The following is a 17,902-nucleotide window of genomic DNA, read 5'->3' on the forward strand; positions in this document are numbered from 1 at the left end:
GACACCATCCTAATTACCTAATCTGGCACCAGAACTAGAACAAACAAAATTGCTTTGTATTACCATTTTTTTTTTTCAAATTGAAAGAAGATGTTTATAGAATTGCTGAATAAAAAAAAAAGGAAAAAAAACAAAAAGCCATTTTAACCGTGTCATCGTTACTTTAGGATTTGTCCGAGGCAGCGTTTCTGCTTTTCATTAGCTGTAAATCTATGACGTTCCGATTTTTTTTTGTTGTTGGAGAGATCAGAAGGGAATGGGATTTTTTGGGGGCCGAGTTGTTTATTTTATGTGAATGTTGTTGTACGCCGTGTTAATGGGTTTTACATTTGAATGACACTTTATGTGCCAGCGATTCTTGCAGGGCTCCGTACTGGGCCATCTATCTTCCTGTAACTTGCTAGAAATGGCAATATGTGGGGTTGTTTTGCTTGGTTTTGCTTCACCTATATTAAAGATTATTTTTGCTGCATGGCGTGGTTAAGGTGAAATTACTAGTTGGCGCTACGCCAGACACCCAGTACCTGGAACGCGTGGGCATCTGGGCTATGTCTCTTTCTAAACTCACCGTAATAACTTAAAGGGGCATTCTGGTTACCAATATTAACACCTATTATTTATTTCTTTTGTGTATATAGCACCGGTATATTCCATAACACTTTACAGACATTGGGGGAACTTAATAGGACAAGCGCTTTGGTGCTAACAGCAGATGCTCCAGGAATATTGAGAGGTTCCGGCCTATTAATAACTCTTGTGCACCCTGGGAGGTCCACGGTGCCAGAATTGAACCCTGTGCCACCTTCATCCATGCCTTTCTCCATCCAGGTCAGAAGATGGACAAGGTGGCACATTTTTTGCCGCAAACTGGCGAAAGATGCATCAGAAAAATGGCGCAGTAACTTTAATACCCATTGTCATCACTTACCGTCCCATGTAGGGATCACAATCTAAATTCCTTTCAGTACGTTTTTAGAATGTGGTAAGAAACCGGAGTACTTGGAGGAAACCCAGTAACTATAATGACCACAGAACCACCACGCTGCCCACTACATAGGTGACATGTATTAGATTGTGGGGGCCAGCTTGTGGCTGGAGGGGAGAGGGGAAGTTATCTCTGTAGGTACTAGTGCTAGTGCACACGCCCAGTATACAGTCAGAAGAAACAGCCTAGCTCCCGCGAGAGCACTGTTCTTGGGGAAACTATTACAGCCGCATGTAGAAGAGTCCATAGTTTCTTCTGACTGTCTACTCAATGATTATAGTTGGATTCCTCCTTTAGTCAGTGTATAAGTTAAATCCAGTACTTTCACCAGCTCTCCATCAAAGTAGCAGTGGCCATCTAGCACGGTGGAATGTTATGTCCACTGATGATAGTTGGTGGCAGATGTTTATCATGGATAAAGGACATACAACAGATATTTGTCAAAGCTCCTACAACATTGTCTGATCCTAATATGTTCCATTAAGCAATAAGGAATTTCTATAAAAATTGTATCTATTATTTTATCATTGTGTGATACTATTGACCCAATGGGTAGATTCTATGAGCATTGATGTGGTAATGGCGTTGAATGGTCCCTGACACTGTCTACAAGGTGCAGGCACCATATTACTACACAGTCCGTGAAGCAATTTAATTGCCGCCTCTACATGGTTAAGAGGGATTATTATAATCATTGTAGGAGGAGTCTTCGCATTTTAGAACTTGTGTTCTTTTATATGTTGTTTAGATTGTATTATTATAAGATCTATCCAGTATTTGCTTCGGCATTCTGCATGTAAACAATCTGTAGACAATGTATTGAGGTTGGTCCTGGCCCAGAGCCAGCTGGCTTTGCCAAAAGTCATCTGCATACAACATGGCTAGTAATTTTTCCTAATTATCATTCAGGAATCCGGTCTGTGAGACTGCATAAAATAAATGTATTTTCATAGCGGTACAATGCGACTATCTCCGGCAGTAAATCCTTTAAGTTAACGCACCTGGTTGCTTAGATCTTGAATAAACATTTTATCAATTTGTGTGTTGAGGTGTTAACTACATTTCTTATTGCAGAACCTCAGTCTGTATATGTCTATTTCAGGGGCCCTGCCTAGGCATTTAGACCATCTTAGAGGACCCTCATAGAGTTGACCATCAATAGGCTTATGCCTCAAGCACATGTTTTTGTAATACCTGTCCCATGAGCGTTTTTAGAATACTGTGGGGGAGATTTACTAAGACAAATGTGCCAAAATTCTAGTTGATTTTGAACCAAAAACCTGTCTAACATGTTTGCCACATTTATTGAGGATTTTAGACACTTATCCACTTAGTACAGTCTTAATAAAGGCCCAGACTCAAGGTTCTATAGACTCCTAATAAATGAGAGAACACCATTGCCTCAGAGCGGAAGTCTACACCAGTCAGGAACTGGCATAGAATCAGAGTGGAAGTCTATACAAGTCAGGAACTGGCGTAGAATCAGAGTGGAAGTCTACACAGGTCAGGAACTGGTGTAGAATCAGAGTGGAAATCTATACAAGTCAGGAACTGGCGTAGAATCAGAGTGGAAGTCTACACAGGTCAGGAACTGGTGTAGAATCAGAGTGGAAGTCAACTCTGGTCACGAAGTGGTGTAGAATCAGAGTGGAAGTCGACACCAGTCCAAAACTGGTGTAGAATCAGAGTGGAAGTCTACAACGGTCAGGAAGTGGCGTAGAATCAGAGTGGAAGTCTACACAGGTCAGGAACTGGCGTAGAATCAGAGTGGAAATCTATAAAAGTCAGGAACTGGCGTAGAATCAGAGTGGAAGTCTATACAAGTCAGGAACTGGCGTAGAATCAGAGTGGAAGTCTACTCTGGACAGGAACTGGCGTAGAATCGGAGTGGAAGTCGACACCAGTCCAAAACTGGTGTAGAATCAGAGTGGAAGTCTACAACGGTCAGGAAGTGGCGTAGAATCAGAGTGGAAGTCTACAACGGTCAGGAAGTGGTGTAGAATCAGAGTGGAAGTCTACAACGGTCAGGAAGTGGCATGGAATTAGAGTGGAAGTCTACACCAGTCAGGAACTGGCATAGAATCAGATTGGAAGTCTACACCAGTCCGAAACTGGCGTAGAATTCTAGTACAATTTTAACATGAGTTCCGCCTAAATAGGAAGCGAGGCACAGAATGGGGACTGTGTTGTAACTTGGATGCAAGAAGAGGTCTTACGTCTCAGGTTGACGAGATTACCACATATCTATGCCAGTTTTCTACATTGATAAATTCCCCCCATTATGTTGTGGTGAATGAATGTTTTTGTCGTAGAATATGGTTCCATTTCCAACATACCCCCAGGTAAGTAGTATTTTGCGTGTGAAGGAAGAGATCCATGAGGGCAAAAAAAAAAAAGTTTATTAAATGCCAAATTTTCTTAAAATTTAATGAGTTAAAACTAAAATGAATGTATATTTACCAAAATTACTATGCACGATCCCAACAAGATGTAGCATCAAAGGATCTTACACCTTCAAGATGGCTCACAGATTATCTGCCATCCTGTTTTTTTTTTCCCTGGCAGCATTATATATGCAAAGTTTAGAACCCAAGGAAGTAAAATGATTATAGATTCTGTCAAACTGTTAAGGGGGCTTGGAAATAAAATAACACACTTTTCTGAATTCAGATTTTATAACAATCTGTTCCCTCAATTTTTGTTGTATATTTTATAGGCCAATCTGCCTCTGCTGCAGCGGGAACTTCTGCACTGTGCAAGACTGGCCAAGCAAAACCCAGCCCAGTATCTAGCTCAGCACGAGCAACTGCTACTGGATGCCAGCACAACCTCACCTGTTGACTCCTCCGAGTTGCTTCTCGATGTGAACGAAAACGGGAAGAGGAGAACCCCTGATAGGTAAATAAAACCAAGATCTGTTGACATATATGGGGGCATGGACATAGATGATGTTGGTACAATATACATAGGTCATACCAGAGACTCAATACGGAGAAACCACTTGCTGGACGGGTGCCGCAAAACTAAGAATTTCTTGGAAAAAGTAATCACTTCCTTGACCTAAACTGTCCATCAGTTATAAATAGGTTGGATTCTACAAATCATCTTCACCATCCCAATATATTCATTGCAGACTAAATATGTTATTTTATTTCTAATATCCTCATAAAAAGGTCTTATCTGGTTACTTTACTCACATGGCCCCACAAATGCTTCCAGAAGAGATTCCAGGAAATATGGGCTAAAAATAAAAATCCCATAAAACATGGTTAGAGGGGGGAAAATAGACATGTAAATTACAAGGTCTATTCACTTTCAAGTTTTTCCCTATTTCCAGTAGAACATAATATATAAGTGCAACGTATATGTGGTTGGAGCGGTGCCTACAAACATATGGTTCCAGACTTTTTATTTTTCATTCTTATTATCGAGGAATGCAACGAAATTGCATATCAAATCCACATTCTAAAAACAAAACAGGATGTGGATTGGAACTTTTTGCTCGTAGTGATCTTTCATTTGAAACATCTCTAAAATTTTTATATTTTTCTTTTGAAAGATTTCATGTTTTCAAGACTGGTCATAGTTTTTGCATGTGCCCGTAAAGGCAGACACTTAGATTTTTTTTTTCCCCAAGAATGTGGGGGGAATGACACGCCTAACTATACTAAATATTCATCAAGCAACAATGGTCTGCTTATGTGACAGATCGTGGTAGAATGAAAAGCTTTTTTCTGTCTGAGATAGATTCAGATAGAGTTTCATATAATAGACACGCAGGAGAATGTGAGTAACTTGGATTCTCCCATGAGGCAGCATCTGCGAAAAATGGATGAAAATCAGTTATAGTCCAAAGTTCGATTTTAAGAATCAAGTGTAGAAGTAACAACATTTTCAGGGACTAAAGATGACATTGGGATGACTTGTAAAAAAATAAATCTATGACTTCCAAAAATATAATAATTTAGAACCTAGTATAGCAAAAAATGAACAAGTTAGCGCTTCGAAAATAGAAAAAAATAAAGCGGAAGGAACAACGTTTCATTCCTCTCAAGACCTTCTTCAAGCACCTACAGAGTTATGGTGCGTTCACGCGATGTAACGTGCCGTGTGATATGGCACATATATGGCGTGTGAGAGTTTGCGCAAAATAACGCGGAGTATATGATCCTAACTCCCATTGAAATCAATGGGAGCATATATGGCGCACAAACTCTCACATGCCGTATACGTGCCACATCATGCGGCACGTTACATCGTGTGAACGCACCCTAAAGCTGGCCAAACACATTAGATAATTGGCTGCCAACCCACCAGTATCAGCAGGACTACCAACCACCCAATATGTATGGAAGGCTCTTGAATCTCCTACCATGGCCGATGGAGGCAATCAGATTGGAAAGTTGGAGTTCAACGTCCGATTCCTTTGTTCTCTGGGAAATAAGCCACTACTAGAGGTATCTGGCAACAGCTTCCTACTGAGAACACAACCATAAAGAATATTTTAGGATCTCATCCCTTTTAGCAGAGCTATGAAGGATCTGATCTCAAACGCATCCCAAAAAGATCTCATTGACTCGTAATGGGGTCTGTCATTGACTTGTAATGGGGTCTGTCAGGTTTCTGATGGGGTTCAGGTAATGTCAGAAACACTAGAACCCCGATAAAATACTGTAAGCCCCAATGTGAACAGAGTCTTCTTGTGGAATGAAGCGCTAATTAATAAACAGATTAAATAGGGATGAAAAACACGGTTGTATTAAAAAGATTCCTTCAGCCAGTGACTTTAAGAGAGTGCACTGAAATGGAGCCAGCTTCTAACCGTGCGTCTGTTGTTTTCCCTCCTTTGATGGGGTTATCTGTGCACACTCACTCTCTTCAAGCGTGAAATTAGACATGTCAAAAATTTTTGCCAGGAGCTATTTTTCATAAACTGATCACATGCAAATTTCTCCAACACCATGCTAATAAGAATTTACAGAATATTAAGTAGCACAAAAAAACGACAGAAAAAAAATGGAACCAGTGAACTTATGTGAGTATGATGCGGTATTACTCTCTAGTCTCTGAGACTGCAGGATATATATATATATATATATATATATATATATATATGTTTATTAATATTTGTGTTAGAATGTTCTGAATGTTAGTAATTTTGCTAATTTTTAAAATCTTAGAGATAGTCACCGAATGATTGATAGATATTATCCAGTATCATTTCCGAGTTGAGTTGATAGATTTTACCAAATTCTAGATATTCTACACACCTAAAATAATTCTTTATAAAACAAAATTATTTTGGTAATGTTATACATATGTAACCTTCAGGTAACTTTGAGAACCTTACCTGAATATAGATGGGTTGAAAAATGGAACTTAGAATGTTACAAAATAATCAAAGAAGTAATTCTCAACTTACCGATCCCCCATTGCTCCCATTATGACCCTTCCCGATCCTTTGCTTGTTTCTGTACACTGACCTCCAGCAATGATGTGTTGACATCACCGTGTGACCGCTATAGCCAAACACTGGTCAAAGTGGGGACCTCAATGATGTTGATACGTCATCACTGGAGGCAGAATCGGGAAGCATTGGAATGGAAACAGGCGGCAATCAGAAAAATTCTTATTACGTCTTTTATTATTATATTAGTATCTTTTTAATAAGTGGAGGGCCATGACTGATATGTTATCAGTAATCAAACCCAAGTATACTTGTTATGTGATCTTCTGGGATCCTTTATCTTCAAGTTCTGACCACTGAAATTAACAGAAGAGATCAGCTCAGGACTTGGTGTCGAAGTATGAGATGTCACTTGTATCCCTGGTGACGAAGATAACCCCTTAGTAGTATATCCTTATTAGATAGTCCTCAATTAAATATTGATAGCTCCAAAGATCTTAGTTGGTTTTTTTCCCCATATTTCATCATTAGAAATGAATGTATCCAATAGTATAGAATCTAGGAGAATTCGAGTGCTCGGGTTTTGTCCATTCTTCACCATGTCTACTTGCGTTCTACCAAAAACGAATGTTTTTTTTTGTTAAGTTTTTAGTATATAAATAGATAAGGAGAAGCGGAAAAAATAAATAAAATAAATAAAAATACCTCCCTTTCTTGTCAGGAACATAGCATTAACCTCATTGCACTTGCCAGCAGAACTGTTTCCATCTGGAAGGCTTAGTAGGTTGGAGGAAATAACGTCTACCATGTAACTAAGCGAAAACATATTAAGATCTACATCACTATTGTGTTGTTGCTTTTGATATATGTTTCCATTATGTGCATATTTTTATGCAGAAATGTAGATTTAGGTTTATTAAGTTTTCAGCAGTCTGACAGTGAAGCTTTATGTTTTACTGAATGTTTTCTTGGTGCATATGGTCTAACACGGATGAGCAGCCACGGTGAGATTTTGGAGTCTATTAAACTGGCTCATTAAAAAGATCAATCTGTTTCAATAATAACACTGGGAGCCATCAGTCACAGAAAGAGTGAAAAAAAAAATCCTGACACGTGAGTGGAAAACACAACTGAGTAATTTGTCCATGACATGTCATGGCTGCAAAGAACTCATAGTATTTATCTCACTATTAGACTCCATTCCCAGCAAGACTGATAATTTGTTCTACATCACAGGTTTTGTTTACTCCTTTTTTCGGCTTAGTGTAGAGCCAATGTAGGGGTTATTAAACTTGTAGAAAAGGTCTATATGGCAGGATACAGCTTCTCTTATAGTCACATAGCAGATGAGGTTGGATGAAGACATCAGTCCATCAAGTCCAACCTATAACGCTATAATCCCTACAGTGTTGATCCAGAAGAAGGCAAAAAAAACCATGAGGCTCATGCCAATTGCCCCATTTCAGGGGAAAAATTCCTTCCCAACTCCAATCTGACAGTCAGTATAAAAACCCTGGATCAACGTGTCCTTAAAATTTAGAGTCCATAACCCGTCATGTTCTTCTTTTCAAGAAAGGTATCCAGTCCCTCTTTGGACTTGCTCAATGATCATTTTTCTCCAAAGCCTGAGATGTTGTTGGTTGTGGTTGACTATGTATCTAGACCAGAGCACCCGAAATGACCAACCCATGACCTCCATGATGTCAAGCCTACGTAAGATCAATAAAATACACCTAGATTACATTTGTAGTACATTACACATATTTTCTTTTCAGAACCAAAGAAAATGGCTTTGACAGAGAGCCTTTGCACTCAGAGCATCCAAGCAAGCGGCCATGCACTATAAGCCCCGGCCAGCGGTACAGTCCAAATAATGGCTTATCCTATCAACCCAATGGTCTGCCTCACCCTACCCCACCACCACCTCAACATTATCGTTTGGATGACATGGCTATTGCCCACCACTACAGGGACTCGTACAGACACCCTAACCACAGGGACCTCAGGGACAGAAACAGACCTATGGGTAAGAGAATTGGAGATCTTTTTGTATTTCTTCCCTTTTTTTTAGCATAGCTTTGTGGAGAATATTAACTTGATTATATTGCAGTCATTATGGTCATTGTTATAACACAATGCATGGTAATATTAAAAATGCAAAATCTAAGTCAATAAATCACATTTGCTATTGATTTAAGTGTAGGAGAAAATCACTCGAAATAACAGCCGGTCGCTTTCTGCGGTGAAAGTGGTAATTAAACACTTGGAACTCCCACCGAAGAACTGACAGCCAAACTAGAGACGCTTATCTCCTACACTTGAAATCAGATTTATTGATGCCGGTGGGGATGTGACTACAGAGACCATGGTGGGCACCAATTGCTTGACAGCTAGGAATTCAATCCATTTTGACATTGTGTGTTGCTTTTGTCTCTCTCGAGCAGTATGTTATTTTATTATCCTTATGACTTTTACAGAATTTATTAGTGATTTGTGATTCTTTTATGTGTTTTTTTTTCCACTAGAACAATTTTATTAACTCCACCAATTAGAAAAAAAAAAACCTTTAAGGCTATTGCTGAAAGACTTAATCCATTTTTCAGAAGGGTGTTAATTGGTGTTACATGAGACTTTACATCTGCTTTGTCTAGGGTTGCATGGAGCACGTCAAGAAGAAATGATAGACCACAGACTAACAGACAGAGAGTGGGCGGAAGAATGGAAGCACCTTGATCATGTAAGAACCTCGTAATGTTTCCAAAAGAGACAGGGGATCCCGCTGTAATTCATAGGAGAAGTAAAATAACATTATAGGTTTGAGTACGGAGTTGTGTTAAGGAATATCTGAGCACTAGATGGGCTTTAAAGGGGCTCTATCAGCAAAACCTAAAAAAGAATGATCTACTTACGCATCGTGCACGCTGGGTGGGCATTCAGGGTTTGTCTTCTTCTTCTTCCACGCCTCCTCTTCCTCCGATGTCCTCGGGTCCCATCCTCCTCCGGCGCTTGCTAACTGACATTGATAAAAAAAAATGGCCTGGGCGCAGTAGCATGCGGCTTCTACTACGGCTACTGCGCATGCGCCCAGGCCATTTTTTTTTATCAATGTCAGTTCGCGAGCGCCGGAGGACGAGACTCGAGGACATCGGAGGAAGAGGAGGCGTGGATGAAGAAGACAGCGCACCCTGAATGCCCGCCCAGCTTGCACGATGCGTAAGTAGATCACATTCTTTTTTAGGGTATGATTTTAAAACGGGGGGGGGGTAGTTTAATATAACATTTACGGTGCCTGAATAGCCTTTTTAAAGGCTATTCACGCATATGTGGGGCTCTATCAGCATGATTTTACTGATAGAGCCCCTTTAACCAAGGGTCGCCATATGAAGTATCCTGGTCCCATACAGTCAGATGATCAAGACCTCCGAGGCTCTCACCTCTACTTCTCCTTCTCCTTATGGTAATTTATTATACATGTGGTGAGCAAATGGAAGAAAGAACATATGGAATAACACGTTCTCTAGGAACATAAAGACTAAAGGTTTTAAGTGAAGAAAAGGGAGTGTTATACCTTTAGGCTGAGGCCCCACGGTGCGGAAACGCAGCTTTTTTTGTTGCGGTTTTTTGAGCCAAAGGCAGGAATGGCTACAAAAGGAAGGGGAAATATACATGAAGTTCTTATACATCTACCTTCTGCTCAATCCACTCCTGGCTTTGGCTCAAAAAAACCACAGCAAAATCTGCAACCAAAAAATCTGTGTTTCCGCAACGTGAGGCCTCAACCTAAGGGGGTTTTCCAAGACATATATAGATGACCTGTTGTTAGGATAGGACATCAATATATGATTGGTGGGGGTGTGAAAACTAGGATCCCTATCAACCAGAGACTGCAGAGTTCTGGTGAGCACTGTTGCCTCTTCACTGAATACCAAGCACAGTGCCATACATATAGCAGCTATGCTTGGCATTACAGCTGTCCTTCATTGACTTGAATGGGACTGAGCTTCTGTTCGACCATGTGACTGATGAATATGATGTTATTGGTACAGAGAAAAGGCTGCAATGCTCTTGAGTGCTGTGGCCTATTCAGACAGCTGAATGACAGAATCCCGAGGATAAGTCTTCAAGTCACAGAAAACCTGTTTAAGGGGGAACAGAAGACTAATTTGGTCCTGTAAACCCTTTTATATGTTATTGCCTATTAAATCGTATCTGTTCATTTAGTATAAGTGTTACTGCATGGGTTCCATATGGCAACACTAGGCCCATGACTGTAGCACCGCCCACTTATGGCCAATAAGATGTGTCCTCTATTGGCCAACGGTGCAGATATTGATCGCAAACAACTGGGCCACCCCTAACTTACATAGTCAACTTATAGCCCCTCGGAGTATAGACCACATCTATAGAGGATACTTTCCGTCCTCATAATAGATGTATTACAGTGTGGGAATTTTTAATTTTTGATGAAAGGTAATTTATTTATTTTTTGAGAACGGATTTCATGTATAAACTTGGCGAAAAAAAACAGAATATGTATTATAGAAAAATAAATCCCAATGGGGCTTTGATATGAATTTGCTGCCACATGTATAATAGAATTATTGCCCGGTTTTCTCTATAGAACGTTATCTTGTTTGGACAATTTTTCAGCACTTACCAACGTAGCTGCCTGAATTGATTTTTTTCCCTCCGCTATGCTTCACTTGCCTAACTCATTTACAATATATCATCTTTATATCTCGTACATTGTCTTCACGTACTGTTGTCGAGAGCTAAATAATGGCATGCATTTCCATTGCAGTTTGGATCAGTCCTATGCAAATTTCAAGTATGCAAGATTACCGTCATAATATATTTAAAGCGAATAACTCTACCATCATCACAGATGGCAGATGAAAGTACTTTCCAAGTGTTTGGAAGCTGGGCTTAATGAATGTTGCATGCTCGTAGACAGATCTTGTGTCTTTTTGAGCCGCGTTTCTTTTATGTTGTCGCAAAAGAGAAAAATAAAATGCAAACCGTGAGATACAGTTATGGTATTGGCGCATACAAATGATATATGTATCCTATCTACCTTTATATTTGTTGGATATGTTGCTTTTACGACATTGACAAGTAAGCTTTTCTTCTGATCTTGTCCTAACAGCTGTTAAACTGCATAATGGATATGGTGGAAAAAACAAGACGATCCCTCACTGTGCTACGGCGGTGTCAGGAAGCCGACCGGGAAGAGCTAAATTACTGGATCAGGCGGTACAGTGATGCGGAGGATTTAAAAAAAGGTAGCAGTAGCAGCAGCACCAGCCATTCCAGACAACAGAGCCCTGTGAATCCAGATCCTGTCCCCTTAGGTATATTAGCATAAGCAACGATGGGTCCAAAGGTTCTTCAATGACCATTCTATCCTTAATAGAGATGAGCGAGTACTGTTCGGATCAGCCAATCCGAATAGCACGCTCCATAGAAATGAATGGATGCACCTGGCACTTTCGCTTTGACGGCGGCCAGCCGCTTAACCCCCTGCGTGCCGGCTACATCCATTCATTTCTATGCGAGCGTGCTGTTCGGATCGGCTGATCCGAACAGTACTCGCTCATCTCTATCCTTAACTATGTGTGTGACTTTCATTTCATGATGGGTTTTATACATTTATTATGTGATGCTATGTTTATTTCTCCTTCGTGTAGCACTAGGGTAGGCAACCATTGGCACTCCAGCAACTCCCAGCATGCATACTTATTTTACTGTTCTTGGAACTCCCATGGAAGTGAATGTATCGTGTTTCGAGTTGTAGTTTCACATCAGCTGGAGAGCCGAAGGTTGCTGACCCCCGGTGTAGCAAAATCTAAGAATTTATCGATGACATGAATGTGGCCCATCTAATTGGGGTAGACAAGGGCATGATAATGGCCCCTGCCATGCCCTGGCACAAGTCTGTGTCCAAGAAAAATGACATTGAAAATATGTGGGCCTAATAGAGTTGTCACCTCGTATGCCAAAAGTTGGACCCAAAGATTCGACATGTAGAAGTAACAGTGAATCTCCATCCTCATCGTCATTTCTAAAGCACCAATATTTTACCAAAATCTGTACGTGCATAGGATTATATTTTAAAAATTTCAATGGTACCATGTATGAAGTAGAAGTGTGTATCTTAGGCCTGGTTCATATCTGTGTTCGGTATTCCATTCGGGGATTCCACTTGGGAATCCTCTGAATGGAATACCAAACGCATTAAAAAGTGGTGATCAATGAAAGCACACAGACCACAAAGACTATAATCGGGTCCGAGTGTTTTCCGTGCAGTGTCCACACTAATCATGCGGAGAGAAAAGTGCTGCTTGAAGTACTTTTCTCTCCACATGACTCAGGCGGACACCGTGCGGAAAGCACACAAACCCATTACAATCTATGGGGTCCGTGTGCTTTCGTTTCTCACCGCTTTTTAATGCATTCGGTACTCCATTTGGGGTTACCCAAGTGGACTCCTCAAACCGAATACCGAACGCAGATGTGAACCAGGTCTAACTCATAGAAACTTATAAACATAGTTTATAAAACATGAAATGTGAAGTTATCCATCATGAAGGTATTAAACACATCCCTTGTAGATCTTCCTAGTAGTCAATGCTCAACCTTTACAGGAAATTTTTGTGAATTTCTGTAACTCTCTGTTAACTCCTGGAGTGATTCGTCGTGGTTGCTCGGAAGTCCCAAGCCCTTATCTGCTAGTAACAGGGTACAATTGGTAGTGGATTATAGTATGGTATTCTTGGTTGGACACCCAAGGCTCTCGAAGAACCCATAGACATCCAAATCTCTCACCTTTAACAAGTGTAGGCGTTGGCAGTAAAATTTTGCATGTACCTGTAAATAAACACACAGCTACAACTAGTCTTCCTATGAACAAGGGATCATAGTGTTGGCAGTGCCTGCCTACTCCCGGTGAGGGAGCCTACCGACTGTACCCCATGACCCTTGGGTTTGGCAGCATCCTAAGTGCATGATACAAATGCAATATTGAACCCCAACCTAATACTGTAAATTTGCTAATTCAGCTGATAATAAGCCCCTTTAAAGCCTAGTAGGGGCTCCAATCTTCATTTAGCCCAGGACCCATTTGAGCAATTTACAGCAATCTATAGCCTGCAAATATCATGTATTCAACTGTACAATAATCTGCGTTGATCGTTTTAACTCCATATCAATATTTCTGAACCATAACTGGTATTTACTTAACACTTTGGCACTATATTTGGCATAGACTTCGGAAAATTCTCCTGACATATACATCTAACATGACCGCAGACTTTGATCAGACAGACATCAGCCAAGACAGAGTGTGTTTGGTGTATATTTTGCCAGGATATGTCAGTAAACCACTTCCTCTACTGTACTGATAAACATACTTGGCTACACCTACATCTGTATGCATAAAAATATACCGCACAGCATGCAATTTTTTTTCCGTCCAATGGCAGCCGTATACAACTGTATAAGCATCTGGATGATACATGGCACACAGATGTGAGATCTTTTGTAAATGTAATATATTTTTTTGTGTGTGTGTGTGTTAGACTTGGATTACATTTGCTAAAATCTGCCAAAAATCCCAACTCATTATCTGATTTTTGATGTTTTTTTTAACCATTACATGTTTTATTGCCTTTATGTTGGCTCTTAGCTCCTTATTGGGCCGCAACACTCCCATTTATTAATCTAATATAAACATGACGTGGAGATGGGAACGCAGGCAAGCCATCCATCCGCTTTATTTCCCAACCTATACTATGTTTGAGTCATGATATTTGGAGAACAGATGGCCGCCATTTCCTCCCCTCGATAAAGGATTGAAATAATACATATGCGGATTATTCCATCGCCGCTGTATTTGGATTCCCTAAACTTCGCGTACAGAATTCTTAAAATAAAGCTGCCCACATTTTTATGATTTTCCTCAAACTTTTAGGTGAAATAAGGTTTAACACGTGTTATTCCACAAAATATAAAATAATCGATAGCGCAGGCAGTTTTGTTTTTCTCGGAATTTTGCAGCGAGCAATCGGTGCCAAAATAAATACTTGAACTTTTATTGTCTATACCATTTCCTCAGCCGCCTTCTTTCCATAGCTTCGCCCATGTGTTGCTTTCTGTTAGATTCCATTATTTTCTGGAGACTGTGTTACTTTTTTTTATTACGGTATGATTTATGATTTAAAGGGCCGGTAAGCCATAAACAGAATGTCTGACATTAAGAAGCTATTAGTCACATTCACAAATTAAAAATTCCCATACTGTCACAGGCCTTGAGACATTTCACGTTTTACTAACATCTGCTGTGTAACTGAATACAAAGTAAAGTTGTATTTTATTAGCCATTCTAATCCATTGGTTTCAATGGGAATGTAAGAAATATCCTCCCCAGACATCTCAGTTTGATACGTTCTTGTCACTCCTTTCTTTGTTTTTTTCTGTGTTTTGAAGAATCCTGTCCATTGTGTGGAGTTTGATCCATCATGTAACATCTCAGGCTGAAGCCTTACGTGGCGTTAACGCCGCCGTAAAAAAACACTTTGTTTTATGGTACCTGCAAAGTGGATGGAATTCTAGCAAATCCCATCCACACGTTGCAGAAAGATACCCGCAGCGGAAATGCTACGATTTCCAAAACTGTTGCATTTACAGAACGCACAGCATGTCAATTATACCTACGGAAATGTTGACGGATTCCCTATAGGTATAATGGAAGCAGAAAGTCTGCAGAAGAAAACTCTGTGGACTTTCTGTGAAACGCGGCGCAGGTAAAACCAGGGAGCAGAGGATTATTTTATTATTGTATTATATGCCAGTCTTAGGGCTCGTTCATCTGCGCCCGGTCTCCGTTCTGCAGGTTTCCGTTTCCTGCACAAAACAGAGCAGGATACGGAAACCTGCAGGACTCTTTCTCACCCTTTCATTTGAATGGGTGAGAAAGCTGTCCGGCCGTGAGCGCCGGTGAGCGTTTTATGCTCTCCACTGCGAAACCGTTTTTTTTAAATTCGGACACAGAGTCGGACATGCAGTACTCTGTGTCTGGTTTTAAAAAAATGGTTTTGCGGCGGAGAGCATAAAACGTTCACTGCCGCTCACGGCCGGACCCGGTCTGTGGTTTGGTTTCCGTCTTCTGGCATGCAGAAGATGGAAACCACAGAACGGAGACCCGAACACAGTTGTGAACCTAGCGTTAGCAGTCTTAGATTTTATTCGTAAATTCGTAAAAGATGCATGCATCTTTTTACTAATAGCTCCACCCACCCCTGACCAACACACTTTGAGAAGTGTAGTGAGGGTGGCATAAGAAAGCCACTCTTTTAGTCACAGCTGAGGTTATAAAGTCTTTCCAACTTTTTTAATCCAAATTCTTGGTGAATCTACACCATTGTGTTCTTTCCTTGACCTTGTGGTAATGTTTTGTGACCGTTTTTACTTCTGAAAGACAGGAATAATCCAGATACATCTCTTATCCTATGTTAAAATTACATAATCTAGTCGTCCTTTTCCCCAACACTTACAATTGGTAAGAAGGTGGGACATCCCCATATCCATTAGATGGTTCAGCCAATCCCTTTCAATTCAATTCTTAGGAAACGTTTCTGCCCTACGGGTAATTGGTGACCCTTTTATTCTCCTAAGCCTACTATTTAATTTACCTAACAGCAAAACATTGGTGATCCCTTTATCCTCCTAACCCTACTATTTAATTTAGTAGCAATACATTGTCTAGCGTTGGCATTCTGCCATTGAAGAGTTTACTTTGGGTTGAGTGTACTTTGGTCTAGAAAGCAATATCCCAACTGAGACCTATATTAATAGAGAGATAAAGTATAATATCATGGTGACAAGAAGTAGACCCATAAACTTACAAATCGCTCTATTTTCCTTGTAACTATCTTTGGACGGTTGCAGCAGTCCCATGCCACCCCCTTATCTCTTTGTTAATGAGAAAATATGACTTTCTTGGTGGAGCTAAACGTTAACTCCAGTATTTTGGCTAGCAGACTCCCGGGTAGAATAACACAGCAAATAATCAGATATAATTTGAGTCTGATGAAAATCACAACAAAGTATTTTTAGTGCCTAATTTGTAATACCACATAGTTTTGTCATATATTTTTCACAGCTGTTCAACAGCTTGGCTAATCTGTTCTTGGAAGAGTTTTCTCTCCGCTCTGAAATATTTCTATGGTTACAACATTTCGTTTTCATTCTCATGGAAGAGCAGTTTATGTGGTAAAACCCTTTATCGGTGAAGGCATCTTCACTTCAGACTACCTATGGTGCCAAACCATCCCGACTACTACATGGCATCATTCGTTTGTACTAGTAGGGTGACACCAAAGCAGACAGATTTTTGTGCCACAAAGTCATCTTGATATGGTGCGATCCAGTTTATTATGAGACACAAAGTGAAAATTCCTTCTGTATTTAATACCTCTTGAATATTTTGTATCTTTTTGTCAAGATATATTTTGGCACACAATAACTTGCTTTTGGTATAAAAAATCCTAATCGGTGAAATTATAATCTATTATATTTCTATTAAATGTATTATTATTATTATTATTATTATTATTATTATTATTATTATTATTATCTTTATTACTCATTTTAAGGTTAATATTTTTTACCATGTAGAACTTTAAATGGGGTGCCTAATATTAAAATATTTCAACAAACATTCCATTGAATATTTATTTCAAACATATTCGGTAGGAGCACCCAAAAGGCTCTTGCTTCAAAATGGACACTGTAGCTAGAGATTGGCTAGGCCACGTATCCCATCAACCCTTCATTTCCTTTGGGAAATGGCTGTCACTTCTTCATGATGGAAGAAGTATTGTTGGCTACATCAACATGATATTTTTCCAAATACATCTTTGAATACAAGAATGAAAAATGTATAACAGTCTGAAATACAGATGGCCCCATTCTTAGAGGTCCACATGTCTCAAGAGATCCCAAAATGAGTGATACGAGTGTTGTGTGTAACACAGTGGTTTGGGGTTTTTTTTTCGTGAAAGCTGGTCATCTCACACCACTCATCTTGGGATATCTAGAGCCAAGAGAAATGGTAAGGGGGTCAAGTATGGGCCCTTTGTCCCATATTTTCATCAAGAATATACTTTACTAGATTTAAAAAGTTCTGTAATGAGGTCCATTGGATTTCCATGTTAGTGTCCATCTTTTTACTAAGATAAAATAGGGCATAGCCTCCAATGTAGATAAGAACATAGCCTAAGAAGTATACCATTATATGGATGTGCACATGCAGTTCCATTCTAATAGTTTCTTTTAATGTTGTGTCCCTTTAATTCTTTTCTTAATAAAACACGAAAGCTAAAATGTTGGAACTTGTTTGGATAAAAATGTAACACAGTTGTCCATGAATAAGTACCACTCAATACTTTAAAGGCTATCCCCACCTTTTTTCCCCAATGTACATCTGATCTGAAAAATTTGTACATAGGCTT

General features: G+C 39.8%; 1 protein-coding gene across 6 annotated transcripts in view; it reads left to right on the forward strand.

The window, feature by feature from the left end:
* RUNX1T1 (RUNX1 partner transcriptional co-repressor 1) overlaps window positions 1–17,902 on the forward strand; it is a 133,929-nt gene that overhangs the window by 99,189 nt on the left and 16,838 nt on the right. For all 6 annotated transcript variants that reach the window (XM_075270316.1, XM_075270322.1, XM_075270320.1 and 3 more), the window contains exons 5-8: window positions 3,702–3,883; window positions 8,168–8,418; window positions 9,044–9,129; window positions 11,539–11,743. In XM_075270316.1, the coding sequence (XP_075126417.1) occupies window positions 3,702–3,883; window positions 8,168–8,418; window positions 9,044–9,129; window positions 11,539–11,743 (724 nt within the window). The remainder of the gene's footprint in view (window positions 1–3,701; window positions 3,884–8,167; window positions 8,419–9,043; window positions 9,130–11,538; window positions 11,744–17,902) is intronic.

This window comes from Leptodactylus fuscus, chromosome 4 (assembly GCF_031893055.1).
Source record: "Leptodactylus fuscus isolate aLepFus1 chromosome 4, aLepFus1.hap2, whole genome shotgun sequence".
NCBI lineage: Eukaryota > Metazoa > Chordata > Amphibia > Anura > Leptodactylidae > Leptodactylus > Leptodactylus fuscus.